Source organism: Electrona antarctica (genome assembly GCF_951216825.1).
Source record: "Electrona antarctica genome assembly, chromosome: 14".
NCBI lineage: Eukaryota > Metazoa > Chordata > Actinopteri > Myctophiformes > Myctophidae > Electrona > Electrona antarctica.
In genome coordinates this window covers 9,603,576-9,622,056 of record NC_136795.1, presented here as the reverse complement: position 1 = coordinate 9,622,056, position 18,481 = coordinate 9,603,576, and the positions used below count along the sequence as shown (strand labels likewise).

The window sequence follows — 18,481 nt, the reverse complement described above, 5'->3', positions numbered from 1 at the left end:
TCTTGACCCCTATAGTGGTTTCAAACAATAAATAGCTTTCATTGTTTTTCAGTAAAGCCTTGAACACGATAAAATAGACAATCACGTCTCTTCTTTTTTAATTCTGATTTCAAGTTCTTTTTTTTTTTAATCCCAAACATCACAGCACACCACTGAGTCATTGTCACCGTTAAAACACAAGAGTCAGCAACATGATAAAAGCAAACAAACAAAAGGTGTTAAAATCCTACATATCGTAATACATATCATAATCTCTACTACAGCTTCATTACACTTTACATTTATTCTACGTGGTTAACATAAGAGTACTTTTATTTTTTATTCTTTTATTTTTTCCAGCAATGTTTTCTTTTTGTTGCCATTTACTTGAACTATACATACAAAGTGAATATGTACAAAATAGATTCCTTTGTCTTTAGCTTCACTTAAAAAAAAAGGAGAGAAAAGAAAACAAAATGGACCCAATGGAAAGTCCTGGGATGGATCCCAATAAGGTAAGTCTCCTCCCTTGGGGATGGATCCCAATAAGGTAAGTCTCCTCCCTTGGGGATGGATCCCAATAAGGTAAGTCTCCTCCCTCGTCTCCTTTAACGCTTTCCGTTCGTTGGCACTGATTAATAACCGGGTTCCTTCCTATACGTGAAGTGAGATGCAAGGAAGCAGGAGACAAGGAGAGGAGAATAATCCGTGTGTTGGAACGATGCAGCTCATGTCCTTTGCTGAGAGGAAGAGGAGGAGAGGAGCAGGTGTCAGATGAAGATGATTGGAGGCACGATGGCTGGGGGCTGGTGTGTGTGTGTGTGTGTGTGTGTGTGTGTGTGTGTGTGTGTGTGTGTGTGTGTGTGTGTGTGTGTGTGTGTGTGTGTGTGTGTGTGTGTGTGTGTGTGTGTGTGTGTGTGTGTGTGTGTGTGTGTGTGCGTGCGTGTGATTCTGTAATTTAACCTGAGTTTAGGAGCTAATGGATCAACATTCTGCCAATTGCCTGTTAGTTTAATTGTGAGAGTAAAAATGTAATGAATCCATAATGGTCCATTTTGCAGATTTGTGTAGTTGTGTGGTTAATAGAGGAACAACGTGGATAGGATTCATGAAATTACAAAACAAAAACAAAAAACTTCCGGAGCACCAGGTACATGAGGCCGCTGATCAGAGTCATGGGGAAGCTGACCCAGGCCAGGATGTAGGAGGCACCGTACGAGCCCTTCTTAATGCTGTCCACGTGGAAGCTGTCCCTCTCTGCCGTGTAGATGGACGCTGCCATCATCACGCACAGAGCTGAGAGGAGGAGAGGTAAAAACATATCATCATCATCATCATCATCACCTTTTAGTTCCCACCCCAAAAAGTGATTGTCCAATGCCAATCCAAATTGTTTAGCAACGGTTGCTATGCAGGTCAAGCTTTCTTCGCTGCTAACGTGCCTATTGGACAAGGATGGGTTGGGGAGGGACTTAGTGAAGGGCTAATTGAGGGCAAGCCCTCATTTTCAATGTAGCCGAGGTTACATTACAACACCATACAAATCAAAGTACATCCAGTACAACTTACATTATAAAATCGGGGGAAATTACAAAGGAACTTTAACAATTTACCACATAAGCAGAGAAGAAGAGCTCTTGTTGTTGATGTTTGAACCGGACGTGTAAATGTGTTAATGTTCTAAGCGTCACAGCCGTACACTAGCGACCGATCCATTGATATCGTTAGTGACAGCTCAAATTAATATTTTATTAAGCTCTGAACGTCGTACTTTATCCCATTATGAGCACTAAAGTCACCAAAGACCGCGTGCATGTGAACGGAGAATTGGGGATGTTTGCTGTTTCTTCCATGGTAGACCTAGAATGCCTGTGATCATTTAATTAACTTCGTAAATTTCCATGTATCATAGGCATAGAACGGTCGCTACTGTCCCTGGTTGAATTCAATTGTGTGCGGCCTGAATGTGATAAATGCTCCGTTTGTACTCACCCATTAAATAATTCCAAAAACGTGGAGGGAAATATGGTCCTCTAGTTTTATATCCATGTGAAAGTTCTGGCACAAAACGTGTATTTAGTCAATTATCTCCACTTTTTCAAGAGATGCACACGGACGTCTTTCTCTCCGGGCGAGGGGGGACTGGAATGATCGATGAACTGATTTTAGACGTCATCACCAATTGACAAGGGAAACACAAAAGTTTGGGTCACACAATTGGCAGGTGCCTTGCGATAGGTGCTGGGTAATTAATCACACCACCTGCCAATTGTGTGACCCAAACATTTGTGTTTCCCTTGTCAATTGGTGATGACGTCTAAAATCAGTTCATCGATCATTCCAGTCCCCCCTCGCCCGGAGAGAAAGACGTCCGTGTGCATCTCTTGAAAAAGTGGCGATAATTGACTAAATACACGTTTTGTGCCAGAACTTTCACATGGATATAAAACTAGAGGACCATATTTCCCTCCACGTTTTTGGAATTATTTAATGGGCGAGTACAAACGGAGCATTTATCACATTCAGGCCGCACACAATTTAATTCAACCAGGGACAGTAGCGACCGTTCTATGCCTATGATACATGGAAATTTACGAAGTTAATTAAATGATCACAGGCATTCTAGGTCTACTTCCATGGATGCTAGCGACTGAAGCTAAAATTAGGTAAAAATAATTCTGGATTAATGCTCATTTATCATATCCAAGCATCCAAGGATTGAAGCAGAACAGCCAGTCAATCAAAACAAACAAAAGAATAACTCAATTTAAACCGGAGCAATCACAGTTAAAAATCTTTTGGAGCATTCCTTTGAACTGACCAAATGATGGCAGGAGGGTCAGTCAAGATATGTTAGAAGGATGATTGTAATTGGCCGTGTCATGTGAGATAAAACACCGTCCTAGAACAAACTCCTTGTTTGTGTATAGATGCAGCTGGGCTTTGGGTGCGTGCGTGCGTGCGTGTGTGCATGCACGTTACATACAGGCCAGTATCTGGATGATGGCCGTGAAGACAAATCTCTCTCCTTGTTTCAATCTGAAGATCTGGAGGATGAACACGAAGAAGCCGACGCAAGACAGGATGGTGGCGAAGATCATGGTGGCCTGGACCGCCTGGAGGTAGGCTAGAAACACACACACACACACACACACACACACACACACACACACACACACACACACACACACACACACACACACACACACACACACACACACACACACACACACACACACACACACACACACACACACACACACACACACACACACACACACACACACACACACACACACACACACACACATATTGGGCCCGATTCACTAAGCTGTTTATACCTACTGTATATTTTGGGGTGTAAAGGAAATTCCCAAACTTCCCACGTTAGTAGTCTGATACAGTAATGTTTTTTTTTGTCTGTGAATTTTGCGGAGGGCCGCTCTTTCTCAAGTCTGCTTGGATGCAGACTTACATGATGGGACCAAAGCTTGCTGTATGTCATTGGAGTGCCTTATTCTATACTACTATCGTGGGAAGTTTGGAAAATTCCTTTACACCCAAAATATGGGTGTAAACAGCTTAGTGAATCTCTACTTAACACTTTGATTGCTACAAGATCTCGACAGGCCTATTTGGATGTTGCTACCGTTTAACATTGCACAAAGGCCTTGTTCGGGGGCCCACAGCAAAATGTTCTCTTATAGCGAGAATCACACGCATATATCAAAAGAAAGCTGAACTTGTCCACTTCAATTTAAAAAATACATTTTGATTTTACCATGTTCCATTCTGGAGATATTGACCTTTTTGCAACACCTGCATTTGCCTGGAAGTGGTTATCTTGAACAGCGAGCAGAGTTATGGATGGTTTAAAGTCAGAGACATTGACAGGCAGATATAAAATTGAACCCAATAAATATCCTATACATCCTATACACCGAATGAAAGCCCTGAATGTGTACTTTTACGAGGAAAAGAGTAAACATTGATCCCATGTACAGTTAGACAGTAATTGGTTATTGAATGCAGCTTGTGCCCACCAGATAACTTCAGAGAAGACATGGACGTGAACTCCTCAATATTCACAAAATAAGGCCTATAGCGACATATAAATACTATATACCGTATGAAACAGAAGACTCTCTGCTTTCATAAGAAAAAAACTTCTACTGTAGTAATAATAAAAATCACACCCATGTGAAGTGAGTGGTGCAACTCTGTCCCATATTCTGTTCTCTGCTTATTCAATACAGCTCGCTATATACGGACTGAGGCAGAAAGTCATGTAAACCTTTTATTTACAGTTTGGTCTGTAAACTTCTACTGTAATAATAAAAATCACACCCCTGTGAAGTGAGCGTTGCAACTGTTCTGTACTTATTCACTACAGCTCGCTATATACGGACTGAGACAGAAAGTCATGTAAACCTTTTATTTACAGTTTGGTCTGTAAACTTCTACTGTAATAATAAAAATCACACCCCTGTGAAGTGAGCGGTGCAACTGTTCTCTACAGTTGCACCGCGCAAGTTTTTTTCTTATGAAAGCAGAGTCTTCTGTTTCATACGGTATATAGTATTTATATGTCGCTATAGGCCTTATTTTGTGAATATTGAGTTCGGGTCCATGTCTTCTCTGCAGTTATATCTGGTGGGCGCAATGTGCAATGTAACCAATTTATGACAAACTGTACATGGGATCAATGTTTACTCTTTTCCTCGTAAAAGTACACATTCAGGGCTTTCATTCGGTGTATAGGATGTATAGCATATTTATTGTGTTTATTGTTATATCTGCCTGTCAATGTCTGACTATAAACCTTCATAACTCTGCTTTATTTAGATGATGATGATGATTGCCTCATTGTCTTGATCGCAAAACATTGGGGGGGGGGGGGGGGGGGGGGGGTTCATGGGCACATTGGGCAGCAAAAGTCTTGATCCGTACGGCTATAAAAAGTCCCATTCCACCGTTCGGTTCAGAACTATAGTATAACGGTGAGACGCGTTGTCATCAACAGCTGATTTTGTTTTTCAAGCTAGTGAAGTATATTTACTAACAAGAGAACATGCCTGGGCATGCAGGTTGGGGGCGATGGAGGAAAAAAAAAGATTCACCCGGCTGTGATGTCGACGACAACGGATCACAACACCACGGTTTAGGACGCGGAAAAGTTCGTTATACATTACACCCGGGTCGATTACGTCCCCGATGCGTTCATTGCGGTCTTATCACTACAATTATAATGAATAAAAAAGCGTTACAATCACACGTCCGAGCGATCTCCGATTATGACGGTTCTGCATGGCGATACGTGATCCACCAACGGCACACTGTCTGACGTCTGTGTCTGTTGTCGTGGCGGCCCCTCGATACTGTGGTTAGGTTAGTTCGTAGTATTGTAGGCTCGGGGATCGTTTGGTCGCTACAGTATGAAGAAGGAAACATGCATCTGTCCATGTGTGTTGCAGACGTTATGCAATGCAATGCCGATCGGATCCGGTGCATATGTGTTTAGGCAGCGATCCGTTCATGTTTTTTTCCGAGAGACAGAGCCAGGACAGAGCCCCCATCTCGCAAGGCCCTCCTCCTGCAGGAGAAACAGGAGGGGAGGGGGGAATCGAGTAGTATAGTGTTGTGTGAAAGCCAATAGGTGGAGGAAAGCCTGGTGAGGCGAGGTTAGGTGAAATTTGATTCTTTTCACACACCGACTGGATCATTCCATGGGCGCGTCCATTTTACACTGGCTTAGTGGCTTCTACACGTAAAGCGGCCCGCCCTCCTGTTTTCAGGAGGGGAGGGTTTTTTTTTTTTTTTTCTGATCACGTGAGCGGGACCAAGCAGCAATGATAGGGGGATGGTTCTTCATTGTCCGGGTGGGTAAAAAGATGAATGAAAGTATGCTATAAAAAAGTGATTAAAACGTATGGATACGTGGTTCGCACCCGACGTTTGATTAATTGATAACGTATTGATACGCGATTCGCGTCGGCTGTGTTAACATGCTATATATAGTTTATTTTTATATTATACTGTTTAGACTGGTGATAGGTTCTTGGTTTACCTGTGATCCTAGATTATTATTTCTATGCATTTGATGTAATTACCTCGTGTTTTCCTTGCTTACTGAAAAACGAATTACGAGCTTCTGCTAAATGCCTACATTATAAATAGTACAATAATTGATTCAGTTTCATTACAGCTACCAAGTCGGACAGACTGACAAACAGTACTGTACTGTACTGACTGGAACTAATTTCTGAGACCCCAATCTAAACGGTAAAATACTGTAAATAGACAGTATGGGTTGTCTCGGACGTTGAGAAACAGTAAACTAAGTCACAGCTATCTTGGATGAATCTACGCAAAGCATACAATCATTGGAGAGAATATGTAGAATAATTCCCATGCTTTATCCCCTCCTTTCTCTCACATTGCACTACTCTGTGTGTGTGTGTGTGTGTGTGTGTGTGTGTGTGTGTGTGTGTGTGTGTGTGTGTGTGTGTGTGTGTGTGTGTGTGTGTGTGTGTGTGTGTGTGTGTGTGTGTGTGTGTGCGTGCGTGCGTATGTTACCTGCTTCAGCAGTGTGGCTCTTCTCCACAGGGTAGCAGGTGGCATTGCAGGAGTACCACAGGTCAGAGTAGATCACATCTAAACCAGGCGGTGACACCATCCACCACGCCTACAACACAGACAGACAGACAGACAGACAGACAGACAGACAGACAGCGATAGGGAAGAAAAGGAATAACAGAAAAGAAGAGATGGAGTTAAAGGGAAACATCATCAAAACATCTCAATCTTACTAAAAACAAATACAGTACATACATTCAGAGAAGCCCTTCACGTCCACCACCATAAGGCTGTGGTCTAGATCAGGACTCGTTAGACTGGAGGATCTTTATGTCAACGGTATTTTTGCTAACTTCAGGGAACTGGCATCCAAATTCAATTTACCCAACTCTCATTTGTTTAGATACTTCCAGATCCGTCACTTTGTCCAGTCACACAATCCTTCTTTTCCTAACATCTCCTCCAAATCTGGAACTGAATCCATCTTAGATGCCCCGTTACAAGTAAAAGGCCTTTTGTCTTATATCTATAACATTATTTCTAATTTAAGGACCACCTCTCTCAATAGAACCAAATCAGGCTGGGAAGGGGAGCTGGGTGAAACCATAACGGATGAGACGTGGAGTAACGCCCTTACTCAGGTAAATAGTAGTACCTCATGTGCCAGGCTAAACTTAATCCAACTTAAAATTCTACACCGCTCTCATTACTGCAAAGCTAAACTAGCTAGAATGTATACCAGTGTTGACGACAAGTGTGATAGATGCCACTTATCCCCAGCTAACTTAACACACATGTTCTGGTCATGCCCTCAATTAATACAATACTGGACTGCCATATTTCGATCCTTATCAGAAATGTTTAGTATACCCTTACTTCCCTGTCCTGAAGTGGCAATCTTTGGTGTACTCTCTAACAATATTAAGTGTAACAAAAAGGTTCATAACTGTATAGCCTTCCTATCATTACTCGCTCGAAGGAGAATCCTCCTAGACTGGAAATCTTCACTTCCCCCTAAATCAGACCACTGGCTGAAAGATGCCATGTTATTCCTGAATCTCGAGAAAATTAAATACGATCTACGTTGCTCTCCAGGAGGATTCGCCTCCTCCTGGGGTGCGACAATAACCTATCTCGAGAATCTGTCAAGTCTTTCGAACACCCCATAGGCCATTTGTTATGAACCACGATGTTCCCCTCCTACTCTGCACACCAACCTCATTCCCCTCTTGACCCTTTCATTCCTTTCCTCTCCTACTTTCTTTCTTTCTTCCTATCTACTTCCAAAATAAACAGCAGTACCCCTTATCTCTTTCAACCACTCTCTCCTACAACATCATGGAGTCACTATTCACTTCTGTCTATTTCTCTCTCTTTTCTACTTCTCTGTGCTGGCTATTGCTACTATTTACTTTATTAAAAAAAAAGAAAAGGAAAACCTACAAGGTGAAAGGAGAAGGTGTCAAAGTTCCAAGTGGGAGGGTGGGGGGTTGTTTTCGTCTTGTCTTGTCTTGTTTTGTTTTGTTTTGTTATATAAAAGAAAAAGAAGCATAACATATCACATGTACTGCATTTTTCCCTGTCCAAACCCCTCTACTATGCTTAATAAAAAACCTTAAAATTGAAAAGGCTGTATTCGTACATGTACTCACATTGTATATAGTGGCGACGAAGAGCAGCACAGCTGAGGCCACATGGCAGGGGATGATGAAGGCTAAGACGATCACCTTGAAGGACATGGCTGTCCTTCTGAGTCGGGCTGAATCTTCTGACTGGTACTTGTCACACTGCTTCCTGAGCAACTGGGTCTCTCTGCAGGCTGCTTAATTGGTCTTGTCTGCGTCTGGCTGGCTTGTTGAATGACAGGTTGAGAGGTGGGCAGGAGTGGATGGATGGTCAACAGGCTGGTTAATGGCTGAGGATGCTGTAAGAGAGATAAAAGACTGCTTTAGTATCACTGAGAAAAAATGTCTTCATGATCATGATTCATGAGTGTTTGCACCATTGCTCTAACCCCAACCTGTCATGTCCACGGAAGCTCACACACACCTATACCCACTTCCACACCTGTTTCCACTGAGTAGCCACAGAATATAATTGCCTCACTCATGCCACTATTCTCTGCCTGCTGATCAGACCAGTTTGACTCTAGACTAGCACACTGTAATGGCTGTAAAGCTCTTACTCTGCCTAACGCCCTTGTACTTCAGCCCGGTTGGACAGATCACTAGTGTTTTGGACCAGGACCGGACCCACAGTTTATGGCTAAGCTTGGACCAGGCGCCACCCAACTTGCACAATCGGGAGAAATTAGGGGTTCAGGGTCTTGCTCAAGGACACATCCAGCTGCTCTACCAGCCACTCGACCCCTGAGCCACTGCTGCTCCGTGTGATTTCATAAGCACATTTCCGAATGCACAATCAAAAGAAAGCCAAGTTTCTATAGTGTGTCTCTTTCCCACCTAATCCAGACCGGGGAGAGTTCAAGCCCATGGTGGAGGGGCAATGCTATATGGGCCTTCCCGGTCCCATCCACCACTGCAATGCTTACATCTGCAACCAATTACCAAAACATTTCAAAACAAAAGAAAACTGCCAGGATAATGATAAAGCCAGGGAAATATTTACATTATGATATCCAACAGGTGCAGTAAACACCAGTTGATGATAACCTAGCTCGTCTATCAGGGAGAAAACATGGAGAAAAAAGACCAACAAGTTGGGCATTTCATGTGTTTCATATATGAAAGGCACACAAGTGCAAGTAAGAACTTTGTAGAATTGGAAGATTGGAATGTGCTGGCTCTGGTCGATTTGGAGTGCAGTACACTGAGTACAGTACAGCAACATATTATTGGTTATAACTTTGGTTTATAATTATTTATTTTTCACGTGTAGTAGGCTATAGAGCTCTGAGTAATTATTTGCAATTGCATATGCTGCCCATTCCAACAACAAATACAGAACATGGGTCAAGGGCAAAGCACTGAATGAAGCAAGACGTTAATTCAGAAAGCTTATCTTCCGTATTGGAGATATTGTGGTCTGCAGAGCACACATTTCTATTTAGGTCTGTTCTACATATGTTCTGTTCTGTTCTGTTCCGTTCAGGGTTGGTAGAAATAAGCAATCCGCCTAACAAGGTCTATGAAAACGGTCAGGGTATACTAACGTATCAAAACAAGCCGAAAAGAAGTGACTCTATGCCATGCACATGAGCACCTGTGCAGCTTGTAGATCAGCTATTTTCAAAATAATCTTGTGACACATTTTGAATATCTAGAAGATGAATCCATTGAGCAGTGGGCCTACATTGAGAGTGAAGAGGCCCTCCAGACTCCAGACTCTTGGTTGGTTTGTGAAGTGTTTTGAATGACAAAGCATGAGGAGACTGGAGGATCGGTTCCTCAGGAGAAGTGAAGAGCTTATTTGAGCTAATTTGAGACACCATAATATCTCTTGATAGGGGCTATCGTATGTATTCACAGTTTGTAGCATTGGTTGCTTATATTCTGTACACAATAAGGGTATATAGAGACAAATCAGACATGAATGAACAATCCTCGATAAAAGTCTCTCCTTCATAAAATACATTTATTGAGATGAACAACAGGCACGTGGGTGGGTGATTGTTTCCATTTGAATGAACAGAAAAGACTGCATGGTTTCTATGTCATATGCTCCAGAGTCTATAGTCTAGAATGTATACAGTAGCCTACACTCATCATGGCTCTGACACCAAGGCAGAATCAACATCACATTAGTTTAGAGGTTGAGGCAAGTGTAGGTTTGATATTGGTTCCCATAATGCAGCACATTGTGTGGTTCACATCCATGTTCAAATCGAGTTCATACAAAAAGAAAAGAAGGAAGATGTAGTTTTCTATAAGTCCACATGGTGTAGCCAGACAACCGTGCTCTCATGTTTGCTGTCATTTTACACAAAGCGGGACAATGTGATGAATCTGCATGTGTTCATTTTCATGGTTGTCTAATAGAGGGGGAAAAAACGATTGTAGGCTATGTGATGTTTCTAACTATTATGAATAGTCCTACCATCAGAAGATCAGATCCAAATAGATAGTCATTACCAGCTGATATCAATACACTTTCCTTAACGTCATTTGGTGTTTTCTAACTTCAAGAATAAAAAGGTCTGCACACTGCAGACTTTTTTTAAATTCTTGATGTGTGACTTTGTTTGATCCGGCACCCAGCCTATTATTGAAAAATAGCAGATCTACAAGCTCATAGCGCGCCACCGAGTGGCGCGCTACGAGCTTGTAGGTCTGCTATTTTTGAAAAATCGTGAAAATTTAGAAGGATTTTTTCAGGATTTAGAAGGATTTTTAAAATTTTGAGGTCAGGCCTAAATGGGTCAAATGATAAGGGATAATATCGGTGGCACCCAACTGTACATCTTACAATGCATAGTATACAGAGATTACACAAACATTGCCCATCTAAACAAATCTCCAATGAACAGCAAAGTGAGACTCATGCAGTGTCCTGTGGAATTAATACTTCATGAATTGTTATCTTTCAACTGCAAAAAGAGAAATTTAAAAAGAACAAATCAATGCAGTTTTGCTTTGAAACTAAGGACCTTGTCTTGAATTGATTAAGAGCCAGTATGATTACACATATCACATACCATATGCAAATCTCACAGCTATTATTCAAAAAACATTTTCTAACTCAAACAAACAGGATCATAATAACTCACAAACAACTGCTTTGGTTTCTGCTCATTTCGTACACCACACTTTCAGTTATAACCTTGGTCTGGGTCATTATTATTACACCTAATAAATGCAAAAGGTACATAATAGGACCATCCTTGACCAGCAAATTACAATTTCACAGACATCAGAAACAATGGGTTAAAGACAAGCACAACATGCAAAGAAAACAAAAAAAAACAAAGAGGGGCTGTAAATTGTAATTAGAAATGAATCTTCACACAAATAGAGGATCGATCTGTCCCTCAACAGAAGTCACATCCTCAACCTTCTGCGTTGTTTTGATCAAGTATTCAAGTATCATCATTATTAGCAAAAACTAAAACATCTTCAATCTTTTAATAGTCATTATTGGAAAATGGAAAGCTAACCAGTTACCAGCCAGTATGCCCATCCTATCCCTGTGGTCAAACCAGTCCTCATGGACTCCAACCTAACAACCAACCAACCCAGTACAGTGTGACTCCAACCTAACAACCAACCCAGTACAGTGTGTAGACCGAAGTACTCAACTAGCCTCGGAATCTAGCTTCATGCCTTTACGCTACATGTCTAGAAACGGAGTTGATTCTAGAATCTGTAAGATGAATACAAGCTGGGTCAAAGCCAAAGGAGGCAGAACGTTGAATTCATAAATAAAAATGAGAAAAGGCCGCACACACGTAGCCACGATGCTGTATATTTATTGAGAAGAATCCAACGTTTCGACCTTTCGGCCTTCTTCAGGGAATGAAAGGTCGAAACGTTGGATTCTTCTCAATAAATATACAGCATCGTGGCTACATGTGTGCGGCCTTTTCTCATTTTTACTTTTTTACTGCCTTAGGCCAGCACCTCACCAACACTGGTGTGCGCCCTTTCCTGCTTTATCTACCAGAACGTTGAATTCAGGCTCGGCAAATGTAGATATTAACACAATGTACTGTATATTTTAGAGAACAGTTGAGTAGCCAACCATATGTGAAATATACAGTATATTAGTGAACATCTAAATCTAAAGTCCAAAAATATTTTTGGCAAATTTGGGCCATTTCCTTGTATGTTTTGAAGAATATAGCCTACAGTTGGAGGCCATCGATATTGTCCTTTTCTTTTTGCTGAGGTTTGCGTGATCTGCGCAAAAGGACAGTTAGCCCATTTTGGGCGGGAACCCCTTTTGGTGTTTTAAACATTATGTTATAATTTAGCTATTGAAAAATAGCAGATCTACAAGCTCATAGCGCGCCACCGAGTGGCGCACTACGAGCTTGTAGGTCTGCTATTTTTGAAAAATCGTGAAAATATTTAGTTCAGAAAACTGGAGGATTTAGAAGGATTTTTTTAAATTTTGAGGTCAGGCCTAAATGGGTCAAATGATAAGGGACAATATCGGTGGCACCCAACTGTATGTGAATCTGTTTTGAAAACAGATTTGACCTTCTTATGACACAGAAACAATTTGTATTTAGTGGGCCATGAGGTCACGCCTTTCCCATCAAGGGCTTTCTGTCACTGTGTAAACGCAGCTGCAACGTGGATTCACTAATTGGATGAAGTGGCAGCGCACTAATGTTAATCAGACATGCATAAACATAGAGTACTGTCCAGTGTTGATTTTGGTAGCAAATTTCTATTTTAGTTTTATGAATAGTTTTATGAAAAGTTAGTCTTTTGAATAGTTTCCATTTAGTTTTAGTCACATTTTAGTCACCTGGAATGTTTTAGTGTTAGTTTTAGTCGACTAAACATCATACGATTTTAGTCTACTAAATCTACGGTTGATTTTGTCGACTAAAATGTATCTTGGCGGGCCTTGATGCCGTCGTAATGACTGATTTTACACTAGCTGAAAACAGCTGATCTGCAAACTCACAGACACATCAGCTGTGTAGATCGGCTATTTTCAGCATGCAACCAAGTGTAAAATGAGTATAATGGATCACTTGTCCACTAGTCCCGCCTTCCTAACATTTTAGTCTAGTTTTTATTTGTTGATGAAATTAGTCTTAGTTTTTTAGTCATCATAGCTTAGTTTTCATTTAGTTTCCAGTTTTCGGCAGTGAAAAAGGTAGTCGAACATTTTTCGTCATAGTTTTAGTCGACGAAAGCAACACTGGTACTGTCATGGGTGTGGTTTTTGTTTGGTGTTGTCCAAATGAAACAGCAGCCTGGCCACAGAGAGAAAGACTATGCAGTATGCACAGTCACAAAGAGCTTCTGATGACACTTTCAGAGCTAAGGATTTGTCACTTTCACTGCTTCAGTTCAAACACAACGTCTTAAAGACTCTTGACCCCTATAGTGGTTTCAAACAATAAATAGCTTTCATTGTTTTTCAGTAAAGCCTTGAACACGATAAAATAGACAATCACGTCTCTTCTTTTTTAATTCTGATTTCAAGTTCTTCTTTTTTTTTAAATCCCAAACATCACAGCACACCACTGAGTCATTGTCACCATTAAAACACAAGAGTCAGCAACATGATAAAAGCAAACAAACAAAAGGCGTTAAAATCCTACATATCGTAATACATATCATAATCTCTACTACAGCTTCATTACACTTCATTTATTCTACGTGGTTAACATAAGAGTACTTTTATTTTTTATTCTTTTATTTTTTCCAGCAATGTTTTCTTTTTGTTGCCATTTACTTGAACTATACATACAAAGTGAATATGTACAAAATAGATTCCTTTGTCTTTAGCTTCACTTAAAAAAAAAGGAGAGAAAAGAAAACAAAATGGACCCAATGGAAAGTCCTGGGATGGATCCCAATAAGGTAAGTCTCCTCCCTTGGGGATGGATCCCAATAAGGTAAGTCTCCTCCCTTGGGGATGGATCCCAATAAGGTAAGTCTCCTCCCTTGGGGATGGATCCCAATAGGGTAAGTCTCCTCCCTTGGGGATGGATCCCAATAAGGTAAGTCTCCTCCCTTGGGGATGGATCCCAATAAGGTAAGTCTCCTCCCTTGGGGATGGATCCCAATAAGGTAAGTCTCCTCCCTTGGGGATGGATCCCAATAAGGTAAGTCTCCTCCCTTGGGGATGGATCCCAATAAGGTAAGTCTCCTCCCTCGTCTCCTTTAACGCTTTCCGTTCGTTGGCACTGATTAATAACCGGGTTCCTTCCTATACGTGAAGTGAGATGCAAGGAAGCAGGAGACAAGGAGAGGAGAATAATCCGTGTGTTGGAACGATGCAGCTCATGTCCTTTGCTGAGAGGAAGAGGAGGAGAGGAGCAGGTGTCAGATGAAGATGATTGGAGGCACTATGGCTGGGGGCTGAGGCGTGTGTGTGTGTGTGTGTGTGTGTGTGTGTGTGTGTGTGTGTGTGTGTGTGTGTGTGTGTGTGTGTGTGTGTGTGTGTGTGTGTGTGTGCGCGCGCGTGCGTGTGTGTGATTCTGTAATTTAACCTGAGTTTAGGAGCTAATGGATCAACATTCTGCCAATTGCCTGTTAGTTTAATTGTGAGAGTAAAAATTGAATGAATCCATAATGGTCCATTTTGCAGATTTGTGTAGTTGTGTGGTTAATAGAGGAACAACGTGGATAGGCTTCATGAACTTACAAAAATACCCATAAATCAGTTCATGAACTTGGTGGTTTTTAAATGGCCCATGGACTCTTTGTGCCATTTGGTGATATTGACACTAGGTGGCAGCATCGGACTGAGACGAAACCCTGTGTGTGTGTGTGTGTGTGTGTGTGTGTGTGTGTGTGTGTGTGTGTGTGTGTGTGTGTGTGTGTGTGTGTGTGCGTGTGTGTGTGTGTGTATTTGCGTGCGTGCGTGCGAGAGAGAGGGAGAGAGAGAGAGAGAGATGCAGAGTCCAGGCGTGCGTCCGTTTGTGACGAACACCTTGACCGTACGTCGTCAAACACATTTACAGCAAGCCTCGACCGCTCCCCCCGCCACCAACGACATCCTCCTGGGTCTATTTGCGCTTCCGGAGCACCAGGGGTACATGAGGCCGCTGATCAGAGTCATGGGGAAGCTGACCCAGGCCAGGATGTAGGAGGCACCGTACGAGCCCTTCTTAATGCTGTCCACGTGGAAGCTGTCCCTCTCTGCCGTGTAGATGGACGCTGCCATCATCACGCACAGAGCTGAGAGGAGGAGAGGTAAAAACATATCATCATCATCATCATCATCATCATCACCTTTTAGTTCCCACCCCAAAAAGTGATTGTCCAATGCCAATCCAAATAGTTTAGCAACGGTTGCTATGCAGGTCAAGCTTTCTTTGCTGCTAACGTGCCTATTGGACAAGGATGGGTTGGGGAGGGACTTAGTGAAGGGCTAATTGAGGGCAACCATAGGGTGCGGTAGGTGGCCAGTGCCAGTGAAATTTACCACATAAGCAGAGAAGAAGAGCTCTTGTTGTTGATGTTTGAACCGGAAGTGTAAATGTGTTAATGTTCTAAGCGTCACAGCCGTACACTAGCGACCGATCCATTGATACCGTTAGTGACAGCTCAAATTAATGTTTTATTAAGCTCTGAACGTCGTACTTTATCCCATTATGAGCACTAAAGTCACCAAAGGCTGTGTGCATGTGAACTGAGAATTGGGGATGTTTGCTGTTTCTTCCATGGATGCTAGCAACTGAAGCTAAAATTAGGTAAAGATAATTCTAGATGAATGCTCATTTATCATATCCAAGCATCCAAGGAGTGAAGCAGAACAGCCAGTCAATCAAAACAAACAAAAAAATAACTTAATTGAAACAGGAGCGATCACAGTTAAAAATGTTTTGGAGCATTCCTTTGAACTGACCAGATGATGGCAGGAGGGTCAGTTTTAAAGATATGTTAGAAGGATGATTGTAATTGGCCGGATCATGTGAGATAAAACACCGTCCTAGAACAAACTCCTTGTTTGTGTATAGATGCAGCTGGGCTTTGGGTGCGTGCGTGCGTGTGTGCATGCACGTTACATACAGGCCAGTATCTGGATGATGGCCGTGAAGACAAATCTCTCTCCTTGTTTCAATCTGAAGAGCTGGAGGATGAACACGAAGAAGCCGACGCAAGACAGGATGGTGGCGAGGATCATGGTGGCCTGGACCGCCTGGAGGTAGGCTAGAAACACACACACACACATGCACACACACATGCGCGCACACACACACACACACACACACACACACACACACACACACACACACACACACACACACACACACACACACACACACACACACTGTTACACACACCGCAACATACGTAGTCAACATATAAACATATTGGGCCCGATTCACTAAGCTGTTTATACCTACTGTATATTTTGGGTGTAAAGGAAATTCCCAAACTTCCCACGTTAGTAGTCTGATACAGTAATGGTTTTTTTTTGTCTGTGAATTTTGCGGAGGGCCGCTCTTTCTCAAGTCTGCTTGGATGCAGATTTACATGATGGGACCAAAGCTTGCTGTATGTCATATTGTGCCTTATTCTATACTACTATCGTGGGAAGTTTGGAAAATTCCTTTACACCCAAAATATGGGTGTAAACAGCTTAGTGAATCTCTACTTAACATGCTATATAAATGATAGATTTGTAGTCCTGGCATATACAGTATCCTATAGTGTGTATAGTTTATTTTTATATTATACTGTTTAGACTGGTGATAGGTTCTTGGTTTACCTGTGATCCTAGATTATTATTTCTATGCATTTGATGTATTACCTCGTGTTTTCCTTGCTTACTGAAAAACGAATTACGAGCTTCTGCTAAATGCTTACATTATAAATAGTACAATAATTGATTCAGTTTCATTACAGCTACCAAGTCGGACAGACTGACAAACAGTACTGTACTGTACTCTACTGTACTGCACTGTACTGACTGGAACTAATTTCTGAGACCCCAATCTAAACGGTAAAATACTGTAAATAGACAGTATGGGTTGTCTCGGACCTGACGTTGAGAAACAGTAAACTAAGTCACAGCTATCTTGGATGAATCTACGCAAAGCATACAATCAAATGGAGAGAATATGTAGAATAATTCCCATGCTTTATCCCCTCCTTTCTCTCACATTGCACTACTGTGTGTGTGTGCGTGTGTGTGTGTGTGTGTGCGTGCGTGCGTGCGAGCGTGCGTGCGTGCGTGCGAGCGTGCGTGCGTGCGTGCGTGCGTGCGTGCGTGCGTGCGTGCGAGCATGCTTGTGCATGTTACCTGCTTCAGCAGTGTGGCTCTTCTCCACAGGGTAGCAGGTGGCATTGCAGGAGTACCACAGGTCAGAGTAGATCACATCTAAACCAGGCGGTGACACCATCCACCACGCCTACAACACAGACAGACAGACAGACAGACAAACAGACAGACAGACAGACAGAAAGCGATAGGGAAGAAAAGGAATAACAGAAAAGAAGAGATGGAGTTAAAACAAATACAGTACATACATTCAGAGAAGCCCTTCACGTCCACCACCATAAGGCTGTATTCGTACATGTACTCACATTGTATATAGTGGCGACGAAGAGCAGCACAGCTGAGGCCACATGGAAGAGGATGATGAAGGCTAAGACGATCAACATGGCTGTCCTTCTGAGTCGGGCTGAATCTTCTGACTGGTACTTGTCACACTGCTTCCTGAGCAACTGGGTCTCTCTGCAGGCTGCTTAATTGGTCTTGTCTGCGTCTGGCTGGCTTGTTGAATGACAGGTTGAGAGGTGGGCAGGAGTGGATGGATGGTCAACAGGCTGGTTAATGGCTGAGGATGCTGTAAGAGAGATAAAAGACTGCTTTAGTATCACTGAAAAAAAAATGAAATAAAAAAAAGGTCTTCATGATCATGATTCATGAGTGTTTGCACCATTGCTCTAACCCCAACCTGTCATGTCCACGGAAGCTCACACACACCTGTGCCCACTTCCACACCTGTTTCCACTGAGTAGCCACAGAATATAATTGCCTCACTCATGCCACTATTCTCTGCTTGCTGATCAGACCAGTTTGACTCTAGACTAGCACACTGTAACGGCTGTAAAGCTCTTACTCTGCCTAACACCCTTGTACTTCAGCCCGGTTGGACAGATCACTAGTGTTTTGGACCAGGACCGGACCCACAGTTTATGGCTATACTTGGACCAGGCGCCACCCAACTTGCACAATCGGGAGAAATTAGGGGTTCAGGGTCTTGCTCAAGGACACTTCGACAACTGTGGGGGAGCGCAGGGACGTGGTGGGCCCATAATTCAGCCCG

The 18,481-nt window shown here is 42.4% G+C and overlaps 2 protein-coding genes and 2 long non-coding RNA genes across 7 annotated transcripts; 2 read left to right on the top strand and 2 right to left on the bottom strand.

Annotated features, from left to right (window-relative positions):
* The first annotated feature begins 378 nt into the window (after window positions 1-378).
* On the top strand, window positions 379-925 carry LOC306936902. The gene is made up of 2 exons (XR_013791561.1): window positions 379-494; window positions 565-925. It is a non-coding gene; the product is annotated as an uncharacterized lncRNA (long non-coding RNA).
* Window positions 926-1,058: 133 nt separating this feature from the next.
* Window positions 1,059-8,759, bottom strand: LOC306936901 (epithelial membrane protein 2-like). Of its 4 annotated transcripts, none has more exons than XM_079520557.1 (6): window positions 8,741-8,759; window positions 8,208-8,479; window positions 7,999-8,065; window positions 6,556-6,664; window positions 2,966-3,106; window positions 1,059-1,275 (listed from the first exon to the last, which is right to left on the bottom strand). In XM_079520557.1, the coding sequence occupies exons 2-6, from the start codon at window positions 8,249-8,251 to the stop codon at window positions 1,094-1,096; spliced, it is 543 nt and encodes a 180-aa protein (XP_079376683.1). In that variant the 5' UTR covers window positions 8,252-8,479; window positions 8,741-8,759; the 3' UTR covers window positions 1,059-1,093. The 4 variants fall into 4 exon arrangements, with proteins under 4 accessions (XP_079376683.1, XP_079376681.1, XP_079376682.1 ...); XM_079520555.1 differs by lacking the exon at window positions 8,741-8,759 and adding an exon at window positions 8,576-8,676; XM_079520556.1 differs by lacking the exon at window positions 8,741-8,759 and adding an exon at window positions 8,605-8,657.
* A 4,482-nt stretch (window positions 8,760-13,241) lies between these two features.
* Window positions 13,242-14,848, top strand: LOC306936502. The gene is made up of 2 exons (XR_013791501.1): window positions 13,242-14,057; window positions 14,338-14,848. It is a non-coding gene; the product is annotated as an uncharacterized lncRNA (long non-coding RNA).
* On the bottom strand, window positions 13,647-18,069 carry LOC306936501 (epithelial membrane protein 2-like). Its single transcript, XM_079520037.1, is given in 5 exon segments — window positions 13,647-15,232; window positions 15,235-15,380; window positions 16,215-16,355; window positions 17,452-17,560; window positions 17,736-18,069. Coding segments are annotated over 5 exon segments (498 nt in total). The 5' UTR covers window positions 17,814-18,069; the 3' UTR covers window positions 13,647-15,208.
* Between the last annotated feature and the right edge of the window lie 412 nt (window positions 18,070-18,481).